This window comes from Thermobia domestica, chromosome 1 (assembly GCF_964235325.1).
Source record: "Thermobia domestica chromosome 1, izTheDome1.hap1.1, whole genome shotgun sequence".
Taxonomy (NCBI): domain Eukaryota; kingdom Metazoa; phylum Arthropoda; class Insecta; order Zygentoma; family Lepismatidae; genus Thermobia; species Thermobia domestica.
In genome coordinates this window covers 186,593,357-186,615,397 of record NC_137454.1, presented here as the reverse complement: position 1 = coordinate 186,615,397, position 22,041 = coordinate 186,593,357, and the positions used below count along the sequence as shown (strand labels likewise).

General features: G+C 34.3%; 1 protein-coding gene across 1 annotated transcript; it reads right to left on the bottom strand.

Moving 5' to 3' along the window:
* Positions 1-221: 221 nt before the first annotated feature.
* LOC145666839 (uncharacterized) lies at positions 222-16,009 on the bottom strand. The gene is made up of 4 exons (XM_081734416.1): positions 15,890-16,009; positions 13,607-13,773; positions 4,682-4,866; positions 222-1,611 (listed from the first exon to the last, which is right to left on the bottom strand). Exons 1-4 carry the CDS (start codon positions 15,975-15,977, stop codon positions 573-575), a joined length of 1,479 nt encoding a protein of 492 aa, XP_081590542.1. The 5' UTR covers positions 15,978-16,009; the 3' UTR covers positions 222-572.
* Positions 16,010-22,041: the final 6,032 nt, after the last annotated feature.

Below are 22,041 nucleotides of genomic sequence, written 5' to 3'. Positions count from 1 at the left end.
AATGTTTACTTTGGAAAACCTGAAAATTATTTCTATGGAACCCCTTACACAGTATGAAGCGTTTCAAATACGCCCCAAAAGAATGTACATTTGTTATACACTTTGAGAAAAAAAATAACGATTAATGTTTTAATCGTTAACGAATTTTATAATGATTATCAATTAAATATTAACTCTTAGAAAATTTAATTGATTAAATGAAAAAATAACACAATCTTAATTGAATGATTTAATCGCTAATTTTTTAACGAGTTAATTACAAGTCTGAAAAAAGGACTAAGGTTTCAAGTTTTTACCACTTGTTTAGAAATTGAGGTGTGTGGAAGATAGTTGGATATTGAGTATGTTACTACAATGGCAAATAAATATATTCATGTAGACAAAATTTTAGTTCACAGCAAGGTAAGAAATCAAACAAGTAATCAAAGAAATCAAAATGTGATAGACAGTAACTAAGTGAGTCTACATCAAATGATTAACAAAATTCGAAAACTCTTGTTACTACAATCAAAACTATTATTAATGAACATCATTAATGTAAAAGAGTATATGCGTTGACAACATATTATTTTTTATGTACTTGTTATCTTTACGTCAACAGCACGATTCTTATCACGAAGTAGTAGATGAATAATTTGTAATTCAACATCATCGAAGTTTTCACAGTCGCTTATTCGAATATACTTCAGAAGGGATTTTTTCTTTAGTATCATTTTTATATGACTTAATCGTAGTTCGTAGAAACTTTGCGCACTTAATATTGATAACTCACAGAATGAATTACTTTTGAAAATGTTTGTCAGTGTTTCCTCTTGGATTCGTGGATATTCCAGAAATATTCCTTGAAGCTTTGGCGAAGATAGAGTTGCCTTCCAAAAACAATCTGGAATATGATGATCTGAAAATTCTCCACTGAAGAACATAAGTTGAAGTCTTTTTAGTTGTCCCAAATTTACACATGGAAAGAAACTTGTGCAATTTGGCATTATGTATTCATTGCCACTAAGGATAAGGCGCTTAAGATTATGACAGTATTTTAATATGATGTGAGTGTCCACGTACTCTATCACTTTCAATTCAAGTGTATCTAAGGTTTTCCCATGTTTTTCCAGTAAATGAGCAATATCTCTAAAATCAGCCAAAGTCCGCATCCCACTTGAAACACAAACAGCACTAAGTTCTTCAACCTTATTGAGCCATATCAGTGGTACCAAAACGTCATGAGGTGTTGTGCAATCAAAACGCGCATATATTTTGACAGCCATTGGGCATAGTTTAACAATCAATCGTAATACATTAGACGGGAGAGCGCTAACTGATTCAGTTGGCACTTCCACTTGGGACACATGAGAAAAATCAACATCTATATTGCGAAGTTTGTAAGTTGGAAACTGTGTTGCGCCTCGTTGCCACTGATCTCCATGCATGTCATGCAGAGCGTGTGCTAATTTGTAATGACGTAGCAACTGAAGATATGGTCTTTCTCTTAAAATGATGCATAAGTCTCTCGAAGAAACATCTACCATTCCTAGGTGGATTTCAAAGATATTTGTATAGTGCGATTGATTTTGATTGTCTCTACTCATTTCGAAACTTGAAATCCAAAGTGTCCTAGAAACAAATATAACACCAGTATTAGTAATTATTGACCATAAAATAAACGATAATAAATATAAGTTTATATACGTATTTCAAGACAAAATCTGGAAACTAAGAAATTTTATGATTCCAATAATGCTATTATGTCTCATATTGCAATCCAATAAATCAAATGCTCATGACAACAGCTCTCATCGTAAGTTTGGTATCATCAAAATAATATCTAGTTTTGTACACTTTAGTATCACTTAGTAACAGTTTTGATATCAAACCATTTTATCTGATTAGAAAAATCAACTCAGAGGAAAGTAAATAGTAAATTGAGTACAAAATACATCGGAAGGAAATATATATATATATATATATTCTCGCCATATAAGACAATATTGTTTTTTCCTTAATAACGGAATTTACTAGTGAAGAATACGGTCCTACAAAAAGTTGTGTCATCTAATATGTCAGAAAAGACATCACCTTCACAATTGTGTACCACATTTGTGCCACTTTGGTTTTAGTTATTACTATTCTATATGGACGTTTTAAAAATTTGGGATTCCGTAATTGTTTGATCAATACATTTAATAGGAACATTTCGAACGTTTCGTTTCCCAGTCTTTTTTACTTCAGAATTAATACCTTGCAAGATATAGTTCTGAAAAAAAAAAAAAAAAAGATTGTAGAAAACAAGCGTTCCAAAGTTATTCATTAACTAAAAAAAAGAAAAGTTTTAACACTTGATGGTTCTGACTTTGTCCACTCACTCAAAAGGAGTTAAGGTACACTATGTAGGAAGGTTTTGTCTTTTAATGAAACTGATTTATTTCTCATTAACATTGTCACTGTATGCAACTTTGACCCTTAAAATATTAGTTTTAACTTTGACTCTTAAAATATTAGTTTAGTCTGTTCTTTTATGTATAAGAAATCTTGTTTGTGGATATTAAAAAAGGTTTTGTATTTCTGTTACAGAATGTCACTGTGTGAACTACAGCTGTTTGTTTGTTTGCCTATCACTGTTGCCAGAAAATGATGATAAAGACTTTTTAGAAATTAAATAATAATAATAATAATAATAATAATAATAATAATAATAATAATAATAATAATAATAATAATAATAATAATAATAATAAAACAATTCACCTATGTACAAAATGAAGAATATAATTATCTCTTGTTCCTAGTTAGTAATTTAATTATTTCTTGAATATCAAATTCCATCTGATCTAATTGTCCACTGTCTAAGTTAAGTTGTGGATTCTTGGTCCCAGTGAAAAAAAATTCAAATACAATCCTTTCAGTGTTGTTGGATCAAGAGTGTAGTATTTCAATTCTATCAATGTCATGTCCTAATTCTTACAAGTGCCTCGAAAGACCTGAATGGGGGATTCCTCTCCTCTAGCGATCCTGACGTTTTCCTTCGCCCTCGTCAAGATGTTTCTTTTTGTCATTTCTATGTAGATCTCACTGCACGATCAAGGCTCAGAGTAAATTCCAGGCGGTGATAATTTATTTATCTATGTAATAATTTTTATATTCTGAAAGTAAATTTTAAAAATGTTTCAGATTTCACGGAAAATTTTATTCTAAACGAGTGGCCAATTTTGTTTACGTTGGCCAAGAGGGAGTAATGGGCTGCATGGCTCACCTTCCTCCTTAAATTAACAAAACATTGGTTACTTACCAATGTATCATCTCGTGGGAAAACTAAATATTCTCCAGACGTATCAAAACAACAAGTTAGTTCCATTTTCAGTGGTAAGGTAACAAAGATAAAAATGGATAAGAGAAATATGGCATGGGAACAGGAATACATAACGCTAAATAAACATAACATAAAATAAGATGGTTACTAAAAAGAACAAGCAGAGCACAGTGGAAGAAAGAAGAAGTTGAGTTGGAAAGAAACGTGGTGTCTATACTGCGTCACTGTTGCCAGAATCAAAATACACATCAAACGTAGGTAGCCAGATTTTATCAATGTTGCCAGAATCCAGATTTAAAAGCTAGTTTATATTTATGAATAAAGAATGATTCTTTAATCTCTCGTTTTCTGTTTTTTTTTTTTTTTTTTTTTTTTTTTTTTTTTTTTTTGTTTGTTTGTTTTCTCTCAATTTATTACATTAATCTGTTTTAAATTATATGTATATTGCTTTAGGTTAATGGCAATCCCGACATATCTTGTGACTTTTATGTGACTTCTTGTGACTTTTTTGATTGTCTAATGTGTTCTTTAATTCAGGTGTTAATATTGCGCTTTGTTTGAACTATATATGAAGAGTGACATCACACTGAACACGATAAATAACTGACTTATTTAGTGGATCAACAAAATAACTTTTAAAGCCGGTGAGATGCTTTTCTAAACTCTTTGGAAGGATACTGAAAACAGATATGTTATGCTTTGCAAGAATACGCTGAATTTTTGTCGATAATTGTGGATAATTGTGGAATTTTACTCTGCGTTTTCTTCTACAGTGAGATTTACATAGGAATGACAAAAAGAAACGAAAATGAAGTTACGTTCCTCTGGTTCTCATGCGACAATATATAACTGTAGTTAGATGGCTAATAATGGTATGAAAAAAACTAAGATTTGAACGAATGTTTACCTCTGGAATATCTTTCTCAGTTTGGTAATGAGCTTGAAGATGGGTTAAGAGTTGTTAATAAAACGTACCTAATCAAGCAGGCCTCAAACTTTAAACTATGTGAAAATAATTTTCGTAGGTTTACAGGCGAAAGAACAAAAATATTATTTTCTTAGTAAGATGTGTTTTCAATAAGATGATAATTGAGCTACATTACAACAGATGATTGACAAGGAGAACAGATGGCTTTACGTTCCATTTACACCAAGTGGGGCCTTCAAAATTATCTCCAAACATAAAGAAAACGAAAACCGTATTTTTGGAGTTGCGTTCCTCTGGTTCTCACGCGACGATATATGAAGTTTTATATATAGTAAGATTTTTGTATTGCTTAACGTTTTTCTTGTTTTATAACTTGCTCTAATAAATCTCAGTAATTGTATATATATATATATATATATATATATGGATGATAAGTTGATACTGATTACCTTAACAAGGATTCAGACTCCGATAGCCAACCTAGAGGACGCTCTGCTTTGTATACTAGTGGACAGTTGTAGCCTTTGAAGAATAGCTCACCGTCAAAGTCAAGAATCTGTACAGTTGATGGCAACAGACGAAGAAGATTGGCATCAAATCTGTCCCATTGAGATACACATACATGTTGTATATTCTAAAAGCAAAAACTATTAAATTAGAATGTGTTTTCTTTTGATGAAAAAAAATCTAGTAATTATTACATTCATATAAAAATCGTTGTTTAATAGAAAACCACCTCGTATATGGTTTATTTTATGTATATTTTCTTTGGCTTAGAAGAAAATGGATATTTTAGTTAGTTTCATAGTTGTTTTGCAAGTTCTAGAATATTGTGGCACTGTCAATTGTTTTAGCCATAAACTTGTGCTATTCAATCCACGCTACAGAAATTATGATGCGTATCTAGATTAACAATTTCCGTAACTAAACTACCTAACACTTAAGAAAAAATCATAAGATTAACATTATTTACTTTTGTCTTGCCTGGCTCTGGAGATGTTGACCACTTTTGTTTATACAGTAGTTTACATTGGAACAAAAGTTTATAGGTTTATTTTTGCAGCATTATACAGAAGAAATGCATCTTTACACAATTTTTAACATAATTAAGACTAATGAGAATTACTTACGAGAGAAGCAAGTTATGTATTTACAGAAGCAAGTTATGTATTTACGCTAAAGTTTCTAATGACTTCGTATGTATACTTTTGAAACGTTGGAAAGTATAGAAAAGTTTATAAACAAATATTAAAACTAAAAAACTACTAAACAAGATTAACATTATAAATCGTACAAATAAAATTAAAACTATGTTAAATATTATAATCAGTCAATGCAAATGAATGAGGGAAGCAGACTCAGATTTATTATAATTCTTTCATATCTTAAAACATTGTTAAGAGTAGACAGCTATAACATTTGTCAATATCACTTAGAGTGTCTAATAAGACATACCAACAGCAATGTCCAGGAAAACAACAATTTCTATATTATTATCTATGCATCTCATTCTAATAGTTTACTATCTAATTCTACGAAATCTTCATTTTTACAATGATTATGTTAATCCACATTATTATAATATTCAAATCTATATCTAATTATGTCACATAATACTAATAAAATATTATGTCCCAGTACTTACATGTTACTAAAAGTATCTAATCCTCATATCCAAAAATTTTCAAAATCATCTGACGTGAGTTCTTCAATAATATAAATCAAAACCTTGAGTTATATCAAATATTTGATCTGATTTAATATTTTTTATATGTTTGAATGATTTATTATAAAATATGATGCTTTGTTTATGATTGATTTTAGATATGGATGCAAAATGCAATGTTCGGTGTACTTCAATATGAAAATTACCTTCCTTTTCTTGTTAGGTGGCGATCTATACTATTGTTTACTGAACATTTTTATATGCTTGCTTTTCATAAAATTTTGTCAATGTATATATAATTATATGGACGTGTTGAAAGACTGAATTCGAAAATTAACTGAAGATAATAATTGCTTAGGAGATTGTTGGTAATTTGAATACTCTTTTGATTTTTTTTACTTGACTTAGGACCCTAGTACGTTATTATATATTTCGTGTAAATATAAAATTTAACATAATAACAATATAATGTATAATGTCATCATCATCATAGATATTCTGCCTTTATTGGCAGGTCACTTGCCGCAGCTGAGAAGCTTCCATGCTCCACGGTCCTCCGCTAACCTTTACGTCTTCGCGTATGATCTTTCTGTTTTAATATCATCCATTAATTGTAGTCTCCTTCGCCCTTTCCCTCTCTTTCCCGACATCATACACTCTAGGACATCCCTCATGATACAATCTCTTCTTAGGCAATGTCCCAACCAGTTTCTCTTCCTCTCCTAATAATATCTAAAAGTGTTCTTTTCTCAGCCACCACTTCTAACACTCTCTCATTCGTTTTCCGCTCGATCCAGCTAATTCTTTCGATTCTTTTCCACACCCACATTTCGAAGGCTTCCAGTCAATTTTCATCACCTTTACGTAATGTCCACGTTTCCGACCCATACAGTACAACACTCCACACGAAGCATTTTATGAGTCTTTTTCTCAACTCTTTATTCAAGGTCCAAAACAGACTTTTCTTCCTCCTAAAGGCTTCTTTCGCCATTCCTATCCTTGCTTTTATTTCACGTTCGCACTTCATGTTATTACTAAGAATACTACCCAGATATCGAAAACTATTCACTTGTTCTATTTTCTCCCCTCCTACTTTTATATTTGACACAGACCCCTTCGTTCCAATCACCATCGCTTTTGTCTTTCTAACATTTATTTTCATCCCATATTCTTCAAAGCCCTTTCTCATTTTTTCTAACATTTTATTGATTTTCTTTTCAGATTCTGCAAGAAGCGCCATATCGTCTGCAAATCTTATGCATCTAATCATTCTACCCCCTACCGAAATGCCATCATCATCATGTAGGCTCTTTTTCACCATCTCTTCTAGATAGACATTAAATAGTGTTGGCGAGAGGCAGCATCCTTGTCGAACTCCTCTTCCAATTGCTCTCTTCCGTCAGTTCTTCCCCTATCCTAACACTTACTTGTTGGTTCATGTATAAGTTTCTTATGAGTCTTCTATCTTTCCCTTCCAACCCTATCTTCGTTAGAACTCCCAACAACAATTCCCAATTCACGCGGTCAAAAGCCTTTTCTAGATCAATAAATACAACATATACCTCTTTCCCTTTTTCTATAAATCTTTCACCGATCGCTCTTTATAATCCAATTGCATCTCTTGTACCCTTGCCTCTTCCGAACCCGAACTGCTTCTCCTGAACATCTTTATTTGTTCTTTCATATAATCTTCTGTTCAGTATTCGGAGCAGAATTTTAGCTGCATAAAATATGAGAATAATAGTTCTATAATCCTCACATCTCTTTGGGTTCGATTTCTTAGCCATCGGTATTATGATCGTTTTCAGAAAGTCTTTTGGCGATTCTCCTGTTTCATATATTTCATTGCATAGTCGCAACAATTCTTTCTTTCCCTTGTCTCCTATATTTTTAATGAATTCGATTGGTATGTTATCTATTCCGGTTGCCTTTCCATTCCTAATCTTGGATATAGCCTTTTCAAACTCATTCCGAAGAATACTAAATTTTTTATCATCCTCGCCTACTTCATTTTCTACTTCAACATTTAGGCTATACGGTCTATCCCTACTCTCATATAAGTCTCCAACGTATTCTCTCCACCTTCCTATTACCTCATTTCTCTCGCTGACTACCTTCCCATTCTTATTTTCTACTGCCATCATAATACCTCCTTGTTTCCTCCGAAATTCCATAGATTTCACCTCCTTGTACATTTCCTCATATTTCCCAATTCTTTCTAATTCTTCTATGTCCTTGCATTTTCTTTTGTAAAACTCTTCCCTCGCTCTGTCTAATTCTCTTCGTAATTCATTATTTAACTTTCTGTACATCTTTCTGCCCTCTTCTGTATCAACCTGTTTCCACATCTTCCTCTCCCTCATTTTCTGCAACATCTGCTCTGTAAACCACGGTTTCTTAGCAGTTTTGTGTTCGCGGTAACCTACTGCTTCTTCTGCAGCCTGCTGTAAGCAACGTTTAATATGTTTCCACCGTGCGTTACTACCTGTGCCTATCCTTTCCCCGTTTGAACATTTTTCTTCAAATTTTTCAACGAAAAGATTTCTTATTTCGTCGTTTTCAACCTTTCAGTATTCAACACTTTGTTATCTACTTTTCTTCTGCTTACATTTTTCAGTTGAATATCTACCTTGGCCAGCACAAGATTATGGTCAGAGAAAAATATCAGCCCCGGGAAGGGAATGTATAATGATGCCCTAATTAATATTAGACTAATATTAGATAAATTATTCAAGAGGATATAAGAAAAATATATCAAGAGTGTTCAAGAGTGTTAAAAGTAATATTCACTTATAAGAGTATTTTAACACTTATAACAGTTAAAATACTATTTCTACACGAGTTTACAGTAGAACAATTGCAAAAATTGTATATATATTTTGAATTTCCATAATGAATTTTTTTATTATTTTTCATAGCTTTGTATATTATAGTAGGCTCAAGTTGTAATCCGTGACTTTTTTAAAGTTTAATATTAGTAGTAATTGTTGGTAATATACTAATCAGATATCCAGCAGAAACTGGAAACAATTATAGTAAGTATCTTATAAATTCTTCAGTGATACTCTGCAACTTTTTACCAGAGTAATGATTAACTTATCAACAATTAAATTACTAAGTAGTTCTAATAATTTAATTGGCACCATCACAATATACTTAGCTATAATTTTAAAAGGGAAATCTACAAACTTCACCTTCTTCTCTTAGAACTATCATACGAAGTAAGAATTAGCCATTGATATCTTTATATATATATACAGGGTGTTAATGAATTATACTGACAAACTTTAATAGGTGATTCTTTACATCAAACTGAGAAATAAAAGTTCAGTGGATCTGTGGAGAAAAGTGCATAGTTTACGAGCTAGGACTGTTCAAAATCGCAAAACAGCCAAATTTCGAGAGGTTTTATTTCGAATTCGAGAGACTGTGGATGGTGATTCTTATCAGCGTAAAGGAAGTCACGCATACGCGATCCAAAAATGCATATTTCATTAATATGCAATTGGCGTATAGAGTATTCCCTGCAGGGTGAAATTACCAGACATGCCATCAACCGAGTTTTGAGATATGGTCCGACTTTATGATTGGTCCAAAGTAGGCAAACGATAAGCCTTGATAGCAGTGAACACGGAATCGTTTGGCGCAATGTCGGAAGTGTTAAGGATTGTCAGCACCACAGTGTCTTGTACTCGGGAAAACGCATGCTGCGATGTTTGCTTTCACGCTTATAAGTGAAGGAAGCGTGAAATATACCATGACGAAATACATCGCATCACACGTTATTCCGAACACAAAAGAACATGGAGCTGCCGGTTCCTAACACTTCCGCCTTCCCTCCGAAGCATTGGATGTCCATTGTTGTCAAGGATTACCTCCTGCCTACTTTGGACTGTCCTTGAAATCAGGGTATATCTGAAAATTCTATTCAGAGCATATTTGAGAATTACACCCTGTACACCTATTGAAAATTGATGAAATATGCACTGTCGGATTGTGTATGCATGGCTTCCTTTAAGCTCATAAGGACCACCATCCAGTTTCTGGAATTCGAAATAAGGCCTGTTGAAATTGAGCTTTTTCGCGATTTTGGACAACCTTAGCTCTGAAACTATGCACTTTTGCCCACAGGTCCATATGAACTTTTTCTCTTATTTTGATGTGAGGAAACACCTCTTACTGTTTGTCGGTATAGTTCATTAACACCATGTATATATATATATATATATATATATATATATATATATATATATATATATATATATATATATATATATAGTATGAGCAAAGACAATGGATATTATTACTCTGCTCGAAATGCTACTATTAAGTGGATCCAATCTAACTAGAAATATGAATATCCAATAAACCAATTTATTGAACAAATCAACGGGAATATCCAAAACTATATTTCTTTCAAAGTAAATTACAAAGTTGCAATTTCGCCCTCTAAGTCTATCCTATTACTAAACAATAAACACCATTATCTCTGGATAATGTCAACAAGTTATTAAAAACAGATTAAATATTACATCAATGAATTAGTTATCTGGTCAAGTATCAGCATCTAGAGTTTTTGTGTTTTAAGGAATGATAATATTGGTAAGCTAAGAGTGGGGAGTGCAAATATTGACGGCAGTGGAACGAGGGTAAATTAGCTGCTTTTGTCTAATGATTCCCTTAAACTGAAGGGGCTTCTTAAAAATCCTATAAATTTCAACTTGAGTCAGCGAATTTTCTGAGCCGGAAATCACATTCTGCATTTTTAATAATATTTTTTTTCATTACTTTCTCTCTCTCAATGAAAGAAGAAACATATCTGCTACTATTCCTACATAGATTAGTTATACTTTATTATTTTGTTCTGAATAATTTTTACACTCTATTTCAATACAGTCAATGAGTTCCCACAAGAGTTTTTAAACATAATTAAATTAGTCTTTTAATTCATGCACTTAAATATTTGAAAATTCTGTAAATCAAGTTTTATACTTCGTAATTTGCATACTTCTACAAAGTTCTGTTCCTATTCGTGCATTTGTTTTAATTTTAATGAAATTGATTACTTTTGATGACACAAAATTTATCCGAAGTATATACATTCCAATTTTCCTTTTTCTCGTTTTTTGGAAAATTGTATTTAAAAAAAGGCGAATCTACTGCGATTTCATCCTACCACCTTGAGTCACAATTTCCCAGTAATTGTATCCAAAAATCCTACGTCGAAAGTTGGGAATTCTTCCTTTAATAATAAATTCTCTCGTTAGTGATTGTGCCAGCGAGGCTCTTCATGGTTCATTTTTGCGTTTTTGTCCAAAAGCTCACCCTATGCGGTTTGAGCAATCTTCGTACAATTTCACAAGTGTTAGATGTCCCGGTGAGAACGTCCTTAAACTACGTGGATCATCTGTGTCTTAATCATCATATTTTCTTTATTATTTTGACATAAGAGTTAATTTCTTACGTCAACATGTTTGTAGGACACTTCTATTAAATACCTTGTATGCATCATAGACGAAGTCTTATATCACTTCTAAACCATTATATGTTTTTGTGTTAACATTTGATATAAGATAAATTTAATAACATGACACTTTCCTGCTGTAGTTTGCTATTTATGAACCTATGAAACAACTTCAGTGACTTTTGATTTGTTAGAAATCATCATCTCAAAGATACAGGTTCTTGTTCGATCGGAGACATCACTTAGAAAGAAGAAGAAGACAGACCTAATACATAAACACCAAAGAAAGATAACTAGAATAAAATCGGGATCTTTATTAAATTATTTTAACATGTAATAACATAAGAGAGCTACAATGCATTCCTTCAGTAGACCTACTCATAGCTTAAACTAACATAACCGTAACAAGACGGAAAGTTTATCAGAATGATTCTTTGTACCAATAGACCTTACGCTGAAGAACATTCAATCATTTTACTTCTTTTAATTGAAATACGTATTAAACTCGCTTATATATATACACACTCATAATTTGTCGTAACATTTAACCAAACATCTTCATAGAAGCTTCATCAAAGGTTATCAATATTTTATAGTACATAACTGACTTAATTACATATAAGAAACAAGTTAGCAGTTTGGGGTACAGCACAAAAGCTAGAAAACGGGAGCTAGTTATTTTGTTCAATGGATGCGCTTTCGCCGACAAATGGATTAGAATTAAGCCAACGAAAATAAACTGCACTCACACGTTAGTAAAAACCCATTTTGGGCAAAAGGCAAACGTCATCACGTACTATTCGCCAAGATGAAGTGAACCTTATATGCTTGCGTATCGGACCCTCTGATCTCAGTCATTCTTATAGTGCATGGCTAGGGTTGCCATATTTCAAAAATGAAAATCCAGGACGCTACTAAATTACGAGAATCTTTCAAATGCTTAAAATGAAAAGAAGTGTTATATAGACCTACTAATTTATTTTCTTTCATTAGATAGTTGTTCAAGTATTATGTTATCACATTTTTAGTCATTTTAGTATACCTTCTCCTCCATAGTTAAGTAAACGTAAGCAGATGATTTACCCCCTATCCTGCAACCATTTTTTTTTTAAATTTCTCTGGATCTGTTATGTTTCGTAGCTTTCATAACCTGTTTTAGCTCATTCAAGGTATGATAATGTTTCCCATTGTTGTCTGTTCAGTTTTATTAATTCAAACAATATATTTTTCTTCTTGAATGGTCAGCGGAAAATTACCGAAAATATCGGTCACGGATCATTGATTAAAATATTTCAGAAGCAAGATGCAGATTGAAACAGAGTACTAGATATAACAATAAAATTGAGCAGTAAAACATTTTGTCCCTAGCCCAATGAAACAAATGCTTCGTTCAATGTCAAAGTAGTCAAATCGTGAACTTAATTATATCCATATTTTATGTATTCAAGCTTTTAATTTTTGAATTGCCATATTGAGTTGAAGAAACAAACTATATTATTACCTTCCTTTCTTCTTAGCTGAAATCCCGGACATTTAAGCGTCTTGAGAAATATTTTCGGAACGCCGGGACGCAGATTGGATTTTCCGAGACGAATGGCAACCATATGGGTGGCGCTAACCGTCCGTATTATGAAGATTATATTGTTCCATTGAGTATTCGGCATATTCTTTACTACCTAAAGTTCTTAACCAGTTTTTTTTTGGGGGGGGGGATAATGCGGGTTTTAGTGACCGTGTTTCTAACCTTTATTCGTGTGATTTGAATAGTTAACGTGCTCTGAGGTGTTTTCTCTTCAGATTTTTTGCATGTAATACATTTCTGTTATTAGTATTTTTTAAGCCATGTTTTGTTATATATTTCGTCATTATCCTTAATTCGTTTCGCGACCTCTGTTTCAATTTTAATTGTTCTTTTAATTTATAGATTTTATATTCGATTTACAATTTTTTTTAAGAAGGTTTATTGTGAATTTTTAATGTGCAGCTTGTATCGAACATTGGCCTTATCGTGACGGGAATAAACAGGCTCGCTGCTGACGTCCCCATTAAAGTTTAACCAATCAATCAATCCACTAGACGTCAAGGCGGGCATTTCATTAAAACCAATGTAATATTTGCATGTTGTAGCCTATATGCCTTACTTTCAAGGTCGGTCAACTAAATTTCACCTTTCAAATGGAATATTAGCTAGTACACATGTGAAATATTGTACTTAATTTAAAATAGAGTTTTGCATATACGCACCTTACATTTGTCTCGGAGACATTTGAGATGTTCTTTGTCCCAACGTACAAACGCTATACGAATTTTAGGCAGGTAGAAAATCCTCCAATCTTCATTCCAACGATAGCTACTACTATGACTTCGGGCAAAGTAGACATGTCGCATAATATCCTCTAGAACAGATGCAGCTGAAGCAAAAGCAATAACACTTATTTGTTGCTAAGCAAAATAAAATAAACGTAATTTTGCAGAGAATAACGGTAGATTTTAGTTGTTTCATTGCAACGCGTTAACTGAACTTAAACTTCTTCACAAAATGAGATTCTTTGGACATTAAAGGATAAAGGATATTAGAAAACAGTAACGTTTGAATCAGATGCTTTAAGACTAAGAATATTCAGAGATGGTAGACGAATTACACGAATGACCAGCAATGATTAAGTAAGGCACAAAAACTTACAATTATTTACCAATCACCAGTGGCGTATTTACGATTTTGTTTCGGGGAGGGCTTTGCTAACTTTCGGGGGAGGGGGCTTTGCCTGAAAATGTGAAAACTCTGCAAGATATTTCATATAATTTACTATAGTAAGTAAGATTTCGGGGGGGGGCTTAAGCCCGGAAGCCCCCCTAACTACGCCACTGCCAATCATCAATGTATACTTATTGTTTTGGAAACAGATCTTGCATTATTGACCTGCTGATGTCTTTGGACTTCAATAATAAATCTCCTTAAAATGCTAAAATGACTGTTTACATGGATGCTGTCAAAATGACTGTCTTTTGTAATTATCGGTAATTTGTTTTAGGGAAATGTAACCGTAATTGAAAAGCATCATATTGAGTAAAAACCTTTTTATTTTCGAAACTTATTCGTTCCTACAACCCGTGGAAAATGTTTTTTCGCAAGTAGCTGTACTTGCAAACTTTCATATTAAATAGGTTTCCTATGAAGCTTGATACTGCACGATACATCTAATTTCAATTTGATTTCTTGTGGTGAATCAGATCTAGTAACGACGCTAGCTTTAATTTCTTAAGCAGAAAGGGCAAACGGAGGGGTTAAGAAAATTTGGAGAGCAGCACTTTTTGTTTATCGAAAAGAGCATTTTTATATTATTTTATCTACGTTATAATACATGTATGGGACATAACGCTGCTCCCTTGCCCCTCTGGTGTCGTCATTGATTAGGTCGCTTACTGAATGTTTCGTTCTCTGGGATATTTAAAAATAAATTATTTTTAAATTTTTCATTTTCAGTGACGAAGCGCTATCCAAGATATAATGCAAAATGTAATACATAATATACGTATAAAGATTTCACGAAATATGACTGAAAACTACTCAAGCTAATGGTATGTCATTAGATGGTATTATGATTGTAACATACTTTCTTGGTAGGCACTATAAAGTTAATATTTTATTGAAGAAATTTAGACTAAAACTTGACACTATTAGACATATCCTAAGTATTAGATTAAGTAACTTGTCTATTTGTGTTCAATGTACTTACATTTGAAAATGTTTTAAAGCGATAGGATTTAAATGTTAAGCGAAATGTTTCTTTCAATAAATCCAAATCTATCGTACAAGTTGGAAGGCATTCACCTCCTTATTCAATGTTTAAAGCGTTATGCTCATTCTTTATCCAATACCTACATATACTACAAGTTTAAGTTATACAAAATTCACACTTAGGTTCAGATAAAAGCAACACTAGAAATGTACTAATCTATTTCAATCTTAAGACCCTTGATCCTTATTTTGACCCTTTAAATATTTTAGAAATATAAAATTTTCATAGAATAATTACCTGCTAATTCTTCAAGGAAGGAGTACAATATGAGAGCCCCCATATTTTGGATTTGAGAATCTTATGAAATGCCCCGAACATTTTAGGTTATATTTCTCTTAATGGTGAAAGCGGGTGCTCTAGCCATGAAGGTGTGGAGGATCCTTTTGGCTAGAAGTGCTGTTAATATCTGATGTGCCCTTATGACATACTGTATAACAATATTTCCTGTCAGCTGTTCTGTACGTCAATATCGAACTATATTCGAAGGATGATGTTATCACAAGATGAATCAACACTACTGCGTAATAGAGAATTTGAAGTTTGATCAAATATATTTTAATCATTCTTCATAGTTGATAATTACAAAATACGCATTTTATTAGCGCTTTAAATAGTACTAAGTTTAGTCATCGCGTTGAAGTAATTGATTATTTTGTGTGCCATTTACTTTCAAAAACATCGTCTCTCAAATGTTTAGAAAATAGTTGGTGGTTCCAGTAATACTTACGAAGTCTTCTCAGGAGTTTTTCAATTTTGGAATTTGCCCAATCATAAGCGAATGCTGCTTTATCAATAGCTGGGACAAGGGCTTTCATACTTAGGATGTACAAACTAGACGGTGTCAACAGCATCCTGTAAAGATAATAACTAATTAATACCACACACAACCTGTAATTTATTGTTAAAAGAGCGTACAGGGGGCTACAAACTGGAGTCAATGGAAGAAGTTATAAATGTGTTCCACTTGTCTGACATCACTGTCAACTCAATGCCTCAAATCAGTGGCGTAAACAGAATTTCGTCAAAAAGGGGGATCCAAACACCCACATTCATATCGCTTTAGTACTCGAGCAATATATATATATACGAGGTGTGTTCAAAAAGTGTGGAACCTTTGGTTCGTAAAAATACATTTTTTGATTGTGAAATCTGAAACACTAATCTCCTTCAAAGTAGTCTCCTTGATAATGCACACACTTCTCCCAGCGCTCCCGCCATTGTTGGAAACACTTCTGGAATGCAGTTTTTGGAATGGTGAGCAACCGTGTCGTCGCATTCCGCATGGTATTTTCTCTTGATTCAAATCGGCTCCCTTTTAGTGGCATTTGCAGCTTGGAAAATAAGCAAAAAGTCACACGGAGCAATGTCGGGTGAGTAGGGAGCCTGATGACACATAGGAATGTTGTGTTTGGCCATGAAATCCTGAATCAAATGCGCCGAATGGGCTCCATTGTTAGCAGCTTCGGTAAAAATTTTGCGTACGCTCTCCGCATGCCTGAATTCTCGTTCAAAATTGAATGTACCGATCCGATTGAATAGTTTCGACTTGGGTATTGCGAAACTTTCGGCAAATGTTGATGCAATGTCGCTGCCCAAGTTTTTTTTTTTAAATATCATTTTACAAAAAAATGAAATCCGACGACTGCTCATTACACGTCTTCAGTCGTTGGCCGGTTGCCAGCGACTGATGCTCTCTGCGGGTGCAAAAAAGAAAAAAATCACGACTGCACATTAGTCTATATATACACTGAAGAAGGTCTCCCGAGCTTTATTGGTTTACGCGGGAGAAATAAGGTTCGATACTTTTTGAACACACCTCGTATATATACAGGATGGTCCAAAAGTGTAGAAACTTTCTAATAAGTGATAAACGCTGCAAAATATTACCAAAGTATGATCCAAAATACAACGATGCGTGTAATTTGATAACAAAAATAATAACGTATGGGAAATAGGAATGAGGGAAAATGTTTGAGAACACATCACAATGACACCCGCCAACTTAAATTTTACGCAATGGTCTTAAGTGGAAACCATAGCATATAATATGCCACTTTAACAGCAAATTTTCGTAGAAATCGCATGATAATCTTGCTCTAGCGTTAACCATTACGAAGTTATGAAAATGTCTTTGTTATGTCCCCAACAAAAGGGGTTAGTCATACGACAAGAGCTACTCACTGTTAAAGGTCATGTTCAATGTGTTCCCTATTCCGGTCGATTGTCAACAGTGATTTCAGAGGCTGACCTAGGGGATTCCCAATTCGGAGCTACGAAATTCCCCATGGCAAGGTGTGAAATGTTGGGGATGAGGGGGAATTCTCCCATTTATTATTTTTGAAAAAAAATCCCTCTCATTAAAAACTTGCTGGAAGGTGAATAAAATGATACTATTGTCAAAAGCTTGCAAATTAGTTGCAGTAATTCATACATGAGGATAATTAGGCCTAACATTTGTAGGCCAAGTTAATGGGTGAACTAGTGGTAAACGGTATAATCTTATATAGTTTAATAATTATGGATATTTAAATATGTTGAAATGTTCTAGTTCGAAGAGTTTTTTTTTTTTTTTTTAACATTTCTGTCAACCCAACTTCAACTGTTATGATTTCACACCGTGTCCCACGGGGAAAATATCTGATCGAGCTCAGTAAGGGTAGCCAGTATTTTCGCAGTACTACTTCAACCCGTTATGTGTTGAAATTCCCACCCGGGAAAGTTGTCTGAAATCATCACTGATTGTGAGAAGCATTCACAGTTCCCAGTGAACCAAAACTTTGCGCAAAGGCTATAATGTTGGCACATGAGCCTATAATTTTGAACAATACTAATTTTCACTGCATTCACAACAGACTTCATATGACCCACAGATAGTAGTCCAGTGGGCCTGGTCAGGAGATGAAATGGCCATTCCACAGCACTTCTCCGAACAACTCACACATTAGGAAACTGCTGATAGAGGTAGGCCTACTCACGGACACAGGTATCGTAATGGGGTGGTGTGCCACCATGCTTAAAACTAAACTTAATGAAGTGACATTTTCCGACAACAGTGATGGAAAGATATCCATCTCCTAACACGTGTCTGATAATCAATCTCCCTTAGCGACCCGCCGATGAAATATCGACCTAAAACACGAATTTCCAATGTGGCACACCATACCATCACTATGCTGCGAACACCTGTAGATACGTAGATAAGGTGCAAACCACTCTTCGCATTCTTCTCTTGGTATTTTTAATGAAATATGCCAACACTGCTGCAGTTATTACTTCGTCTGTCGCCATGTGTGGTCTACCAGTCTTAGTTCGATCCGCCACAGGAAGAGTCCGGATACTTGGAATATCTTCAGCACTTTGAACACAGTGCCATTGCTAACGGAAGTCTTTCCTAGGAGAGCGGTTCAAATTGTCTGTTACCAATAATCACTCGAGTGTTTTGTTCTTCAGAAATCAGCACGATCTCAATGCTCTCTGCATGCGTAAAGGTCATCTGCTAGTAAGTCACCTGCAACAATACAAACAACGAAACAGTCATAACTTCATAATGGATAGAGCAAAATAATAGTGTTATTCAATTTCTACGTAAATTTGCTATTAAAATAATATATCATACGTTATGGTTTCCATTTAAGACAATAACGTAATATTCAAGACGGCGCGGCGTCCTCAAACATTTTCCCCAGCCCTATTTTCTACCTATGTTGGTAATTTGATTATATTTTGCAGCGTTTACAACTTATTAAGGTGTTTCACACTTGAACTACCCTGTTTATACACTCACATATTTATACTCATCTCGTACTTTATATATGTGAAGCTCCACACACACACACACACATACACACAAGAAGCTTCATCTCCAGTTTAAATGCTTTTCAGTTGCTTTTGTGATCCATCTCCTTCATTTACCTCTATAGGGAATAACTGTAGGTTGCACTAAATGGAAGATTTTGTCTTCTTTTTATGTACTTTTTCGGAACCCATATTTCTTGTCCCCCTTTCACCTCACTTCAGGGACGGATCCAGGACGGACTTCTGGAGCGGGGGGTTGTAGTACTGCTCATAGGCGCCGACTTTGGGGGCAGGCCACTTTTGGCCCCCCAATATTTAAAGGTGGGGTCCTCGCCCCTCCCAATATAATCCAGTTTAGGAAAAATTAACAAAGAGGAGTAAGAATTTCTGTCGTAAACTTCGTCGTACCTTTAATTCAATATTAGGAACAGCCTTCTTATTCTATAGAAAACGCCTCTTTCAAAGTTGTGTTTAATAGAGCACTAGTTTCAACCAACACTATCGCAGCACTGATATGACAAGGGAAGATCAATGTGGTGCGCAAACTTGCAGTGAAGTTCTGAAATTTTGAACATGAATTTGTGTTGGGCAAATTTGATTTACGTCGTGAATTTTGCAGCGGAACGGATGGAGCGGACCGAGATCCTGTGGGGGAGGGGCTTTCATCAAGCAGTTGATAGAAAACGTCTGAATATGATGATATATTTATTCATTGTTTGTCCCTCCCTCCATCGGCGCAAATCTGTCTTCAACATTGGGGGGACGGCGTATATATATATAACCGATGTTCAAAATATTTATGAAGTTCAAAAACAATGCTGTGGAGGATCAGGGGAACAGAGTTGTCTTCAGTGGCGTATAGGGTGCTATCGGGCTCAAGCTCGCCCCGTAATAAATTTGTTAGTTTTCGCATTCCACTTAGAACAATAATCAATAATCCTTCTTTAGCATTTCTAAGAATTTCATTGACTTCCCATTTTCTTATGCTCTTTGTTCAGAAATAATACTGTATTTGCCAAATTCCATATAATGTAAGAATTGCGTTCTCTTTTTCTTTCTTTCGACCTTTCTACTTTTCTGTTTCTTTTTCTTGATACTACTTTCTCTCATTTCACCTATCATACTTTCGACCGTTGTCAGTTGTAATTCAAGTCGGCCGTCATCAGTAACACCAAAACTAAGAGGAGTTGATAAGCGAAACTGATGTTCCACACCAACTTGCGCGGATATCAACATAACGGGGCTTTAGTTATTCTAGCAAAGGAAAAATTATATCGTTTTGTTATTTTAAAAACAAGGAAATGTTTGAATTAAAGAAAATCAAAACGAGGTAATAATTAGCCCGGAAAATTGGGTAGACCAAGAGTATACTTCCTTTTTCTTCTATGAATAGAATAAAAGGTGAGATTCACTCCTAAATTTTTGTATTATACCATATAGGATTTATCGGTCTGCAATTCTTGCCATTAAAATTTCAATTTATGCTTAAATTAAAATACATTTAATTCTCAAACTCAGGTGGGCAATTGCCCACTTCCTTCCCTGTGTTGGGCATAGCCCCTCGAAACAAAATCCTAAAGTCACCACTGGTTGTCTTCAACATTGCGAGGTGGGCAGATTTGAGACACTCTAGGGAAGGGAAATGAAACCCATATTACGGTAAGGGGCCGCAGTGGCTCAGTGGTAGAGCGTTCACCTCTGGTGCATGGGGTCCCGAGTTCAAACCCTGCTCCCACGAAGTGAACTTTGTAGTGGACAAACACCATGTCCGTGGGTTTATTCAGGGTTCTCCGTTTCCTCCCACTTTCTTCGTTCTACCATTTCATTAATTTCTCATTATCACAGTCTCCTTTAGCCCAGCCAGCATAACCGTGGGACATAAAACTCAAAGATTTTCATATTACGGTAGATGAATCTGATTTCTGAGGTAAACATGTTGTAGAGTATATTATATATTAGGCGATGTAGACAAAGTAGTAGTAGTACATATCCATGTTACAAATAACTGCCTTGAACACATTTTGAAATCTGAATACATGCATATTTATAATTGGTATGTTTCCAATTAGGCATCAACAATGATCCAAGTTAAAATTTTGGACACTTGTTTTATAATAATATAAATAATGGCTTCCCCAAAAGTATGAAGAAAGAAAATTATGTATGACGCAACAATACTCTTATTTGAGCAAAATGATGATAATCTCAATAGTATTACAGGAATCGTTACAGAAATCTTACGCATGTCATATACTCTTGCGTAACTCTAGGCATTTTTTTAAAAGTATTTCCTGCAAACAGATTTTTTGAACTCGTTTTGAGACATTTTTTAATATTTTTTCATCAGGACGTCTGGCTAGGAACACAAAAGTTACCTGGTTGGGGGTCTGTGAACACCTCGCGCGAGTACTTAAGAGTTACAGATATAACCTTAAGTTTACGGAGAAAAATATTCCAGTAATTAAATTCTTTTCTTTGCTTACGAAGCATGAGTAGATGCCTAAGCTGATACCACAAATAGAAGAAATGCGCGTTTGCTGAAAAGATGGGTTCTACTGACATAGGTTAGTCTATATACTCTTCGTGTGCTAGGGCCTAGGAGAGAGGAGGAAATAAGATTTCACATCAGGTTACGTCCCGCACAGTCGCACACCTTCATTTTCATTAAAAATGGAAAAGCCAAGAGAAATCAATTTCATCTCACTTTCTTTTGAGGCTGTCGGACACAAATCATCACATTTATCTGCAAAAAGCACTTTTCAAATCGAATTATTGGGGAAGCCTTCAGTTCCAATGTTGGTGGGACATGTCTCCCAATTTCCCCGGGATTTGTGCCCGTACCTACAGCTCAGACAATTTTCCAGAATATTCTCCTCTGGCATTTATTGCAATTTGTGCCCAAGTAGCGGATGTGGAATTAATACATATTGATGAGACTACTAAACGCACTAGGGATGCACACGAGACGAGACGAGTCAGAATTTTCCTGACAAAATTCGAGTCGAGACAAAGTCCTTCTAATAGAAAAATATACATTTTTCGAGCCAAGACATCAGTTTTACAGCACATTTTCGAGTCGAGACA